The sequence below is a fragment of the Vigna unguiculata genome, chromosome 11 (genome assembly GCF_037176805.1).
Source record: "Vigna unguiculata cultivar grain cowpea cultivar isolate G323 ecotype 2 chromosome 11, ASM3717680v1, whole genome shotgun sequence".
NCBI classification, from domain to species: domain Eukaryota; kingdom Viridiplantae; phylum Streptophyta; class Magnoliopsida; order Fabales; family Fabaceae; genus Vigna; species Vigna unguiculata.
The window spans coordinates 39,521,419-39,525,115 of NC_140802.1; the positions used below are offsets into that span (position 1 = coordinate 39,521,419).

Sequence of the window (3,697 nt, forward strand, 5' to 3'; positions counted from 1 at the left end):
GTAGACTGCATGAACAAACAACAATTTGATAGAGTAAGTGCAGAGAAATTTTATCTCTTTGGTCTATGACAGTATCACTTTCCTCCCGTCATAGTTGTATCTGTACTCTACTTTTTCATCAGAAAGTGTCAAAGTGAACTATATGGCCATTATATGGCCATAAGTTCAGATACAAATGAGTCGATTTAATCCAGTTTATTTATTGTGAATTAGAAATTTTGTAATTCGATTCAATCCATCACAAGTTGGTAGTTCAGTGAATTGACTTATTTAAAGATGTTTTGTTCTCTCAATTTGTTTTATATATTTATTGCAATATAATCAAAGTCGATTAACTCCATTTTTTTTATAACACTCAAATCAAAGTGTTCATTTTTTTTTTTCACCAAATATTATTATAAAGATAATAATTAAAAATAAAGTGACAACTTACTTAACTTTACAAACAAATAAATTAAAATTCAAACTATTTAAACATTATTGAATTACATTCTACTATCTAGAAGGGTCACTTTGCCAACCCACATAAGTAAAAGTAGTAAAAAATATTATAAAAAAGTTATAAAAAATAATAAAAAATTAATAAAGAATTATTATTGGTAGATTACGGGTTAATCTCTTTCCAACCTGGTCCGAACCTGTTTAACCCATAAGTTAATCAAGTCAAGTTTGATTTGATTCCTATTTAAAAAGTCTAAACTTCTTTTACCCTAATTAAACTTGAACTCATGGTGAGACGGTTGAATTTACGGATTAAAAATCATTTTGACATCTTTAATTTTCGTCTTCCTCCACTCTCATGTTTCCTGGTGAAGCCACTAAATAAGCTGACCTTGAAAAGCATAAAAAAGAATTATAGAAAAAAATGAAGTAAACTACATATATGACATTTTTTTCACCCTTTCAATCAACGAATGTGATTTACATATTTGACATTCTTAAAAAAAAAAAAAGTTTATAATGTAGAGAGTTAATGCAAAATCAAGATACAAACACTCCTGATCTAGGCCTATATGAAGGATTTTGTTGTCCAAGTAAAAGTGCCTTCAGAATGGCCTCACATACCCCACTATAGTGCACAATCAAATGACCACCATCTGGAACTTCATGATACTGTATCCAAGGCAGCTTCTCTATAACAAACCTTTGGATTTGAGAGGGCACTACCTTATCTTCATAGCCCTGCCAAATGTGAGCTGAACCTGTGTTCTCAGGGAATGGATTACTCAGCTTCAAAGGGTCAAATTCCCAGTCACCAAAGGCCACCAACCAATCATCCCTCAGAGTGTCAAAAACAACTTGTTCCCTTAATTTTTCCTGTATGTGGAAACATACATATACAATTACCTCAAAGAGGTTTTTCCATGATCTATTTTGATAAAAATCTAAAACAACACTTAGAGAAGAAGATGAAAGAGTAACATAAAATCAATTTTTATGGTGTGTTAGAAATCTCACATCAACTAAAAATAAGGTAAAGTTAAAGTACATAAGTCACTGCAATACATCAATGAGAAAGTTCCACAGCGACTAGAAATAAGATCAATTCAGAGTATAAAAGTGGATGCAAACCTCATCTTATAATCTAGTTTTATAAAGTTGAGTTAAATTTAAAGTCCGGTAAATTTGACTTAGGAATGACCTAGTTTATAGGAGGTGTCTTATTCAACTTCTTTAAAAGCTGGTTTTACCTTATGCTAAACCAGTTTTAGTTTCAATGTATGAGAAAACTTTAGTTTAGTTTATCTTTTACCTTCTTCTCCAACCAGAATCTATCTATATTATTCACATAGTAGAACAAGTGAAAGAAAAATGTAACTTACCTTGCTAAGCATTGGAAACCCGGGAATAGTTTCTAAGATATCTATATCTCTCTTGTTGAAGAAAGCTGGGTTTTTTTCTATGACAGAATTTGAAGGGAGCCACTTGTGAGTCACCCACCAGAGCAAAAGTCTTGGAAAATACTTTGCAAGCAACATTGCACACTTGATGAGTTTCCTCCTATAGTCCTTTTTTATCAGACTCTCAGGAAATGAAGGCCATTGATAGTTTATAACTGGGGCTATCATAGCTACACCAGCTAGCCTGCAAACAATAAAAGGGAAAATTTTGACCAGTTTGTTTGCATTTTCTCACAAATAATCACAAAAATGACTTTTTCTTTTCTACAGCAAACACCATGTGCTTAGAAATGTAATCTGTCATTTACTGCATTATTTGTGAAATCAAAAAGCACTTTCTGAAAACAAACATGGTTTCATAAATTTATATTCTGAGGCTTGAAATTTGCCTGTTGGGAATGTAGTTCAAACAACTCCAGGTAGCATATGACCCCATAGAAACTCCAATCACATAAAATTTTGACCCTATCTGTAACTGATCAGCCAGGTCTTCAATGTCAAGTGCTTCACTTTTCAGTGAGCGTTTGGGGTTTGGATCACTTTCTCCATACCCTGCTCTGTCATATTGCAGAATATATATACCCAGTTCATCTATCAGTTCCTGTAGAATTAGTATCTTAGTTATCATATTTTATAGGCACACACACACTGCAACTTTTATGCTTCAAAACTTAGATCTAAATCCACTCATACAACATAACATGTCCACTATTTCAAATCAACAGAAACAAGTTTTGAAAAGAGAGATTGAGGTTAGAGTACATACTTGGGGTGCCAAAAAGTTCATATCTTTGGAGCTTCCGAAGCCGTGTACAATGATGATGGAGTGTTTTGCTTGGTCTTTGGGGACACCCTTTTCTCTGTAAGCAAGGTACCTTCCATCTCTGAGTCTAACTTTTGGAGAAACTTGAACACCATCTGCAGAATCATTGGGTTTTGGAGGAGGGAGTTGAGTATCCTGGCAAAACATTCCCAGAAAACCTATGAGTAACACTTTTGCTCCTCTTGAAACCATCCCTGGAGGAGTAAAAGGTAGATCTAGAACACATTTTTTTAGTACAATGATCACATAGATGTGCTGGAACATGAAAAAAAGGTAAAAAAGAAAAGAAAAGTGAGAACATGCTTACCTGTCACAAACTGCGTATGTTTCTCTGTAACAAATTCAGGGGTTTCAAATTTTCAATCAATGATTTGTTTATAGGTGTTTGTGTTGGATCTTGTGTAGCCTTCATGCATCATTGGGGGAGATGAATGAATTTCACTGCTTAATTTTGTGCATTTTGACTTTCTTTAACCCCTTTGGTGTATTGAATGTGGTGGAGAGAACCTGAAAATTGGGATTAAAAAGTTTGAAATTTGAATGGAAAAGAAGCTGAAAGGGGAACTTTTATTTTATTATCAGAAGCTAATTTTTTTTCCCTCTTCAACTAAATAACAGAAAGTATACCGATGATTTTTCTGTCATTAAAATATGTCTTTGAAAACGACATATTTGGGTATTTTAATGAGTAATGCATTGGTAATCTAAAAACATTGTCTGGTTTTTCAGCAAAATGTTATTTTTCTCTAGCAGTAAAAAATTTATCTTTATTCTTTTTCTCCTTTTTCTTCTTTAAAAGATTTTGCTTTAAACCAGAATCAGAAGTAGTGATCATTTTTGGAAAGATGTGTTACAATTAAGAATTTTGCATATGTGGGAAATTTTCCACATGTAGTAGCAGTCACCTACCATGATCCTGTGGAAATGAATCAATTCTGTCATCAAATAATTTATTTCTGTCTCTGCTATGATT

General features: G+C 33.0%; 1 protein-coding gene across 4 annotated transcripts; it reads right to left on the reverse strand.

Annotated features, from left to right (window-relative positions):
• Window positions 1-866: 866 nt before the first annotated feature.
• Window positions 867-3,299, reverse strand: LOC114168369 (uncharacterized). 4 transcript variants are annotated; one of them, XM_028053153.2, is made up of 5 exons: window positions 3,032-3,299; window positions 2,668-2,939; window positions 2,291-2,502; window positions 1,824-2,085; window positions 867-1,317 (listed from the first exon to the last, which is right to left on the reverse strand). In XM_028053153.2, the coding sequence occupies exons 2-5, from the start codon at window positions 2,914-2,916 to the stop codon at window positions 982-984; spliced, it is 1,059 nt and encodes a 352-aa protein (XP_027908954.2). In that variant the 5' UTR covers window positions 2,917-2,939; window positions 3,032-3,299; the 3' UTR covers window positions 867-981. The 4 variants fall into 4 exon arrangements, with proteins under 4 accessions (XP_027908954.2, XP_027908957.2, XP_027908956.2 ...); XM_028053156.2 differs by having other exon boundaries at window positions 2,668-2,859; window positions 3,032-3,297; XM_028053155.2 differs by having other exon boundaries at window positions 2,668-2,882; window positions 3,032-3,269.
• Window positions 3,300-3,697: the final 398 nt, after the last annotated feature.

Excerpts from the sequence above, each read along its gene's own strand:
- LOC114168369 (XM_028053153.2), bottom strand. The coding sequence starts at position 2,916 with ATGGTTTCAAGAGGAGCAAAAGTGTTACTCATAGGTTTTCTGGGAATG. Across the intron at positions 2,086-2,290 it reads TTGAACTACATTCCCAACAG|GCTAGCTGGTGTAGCTATGA; the intron begins GCAAATTTCAAG and ends TATTGTTTGCAG. Across the intron at positions 1,318-1,823 it reads GGTTTCCAATGCTTAGCAAG|GAAAAATTAAGGGAACAAGT; the intron begins GTAAGTTACATT and ends TTCCACATACAG.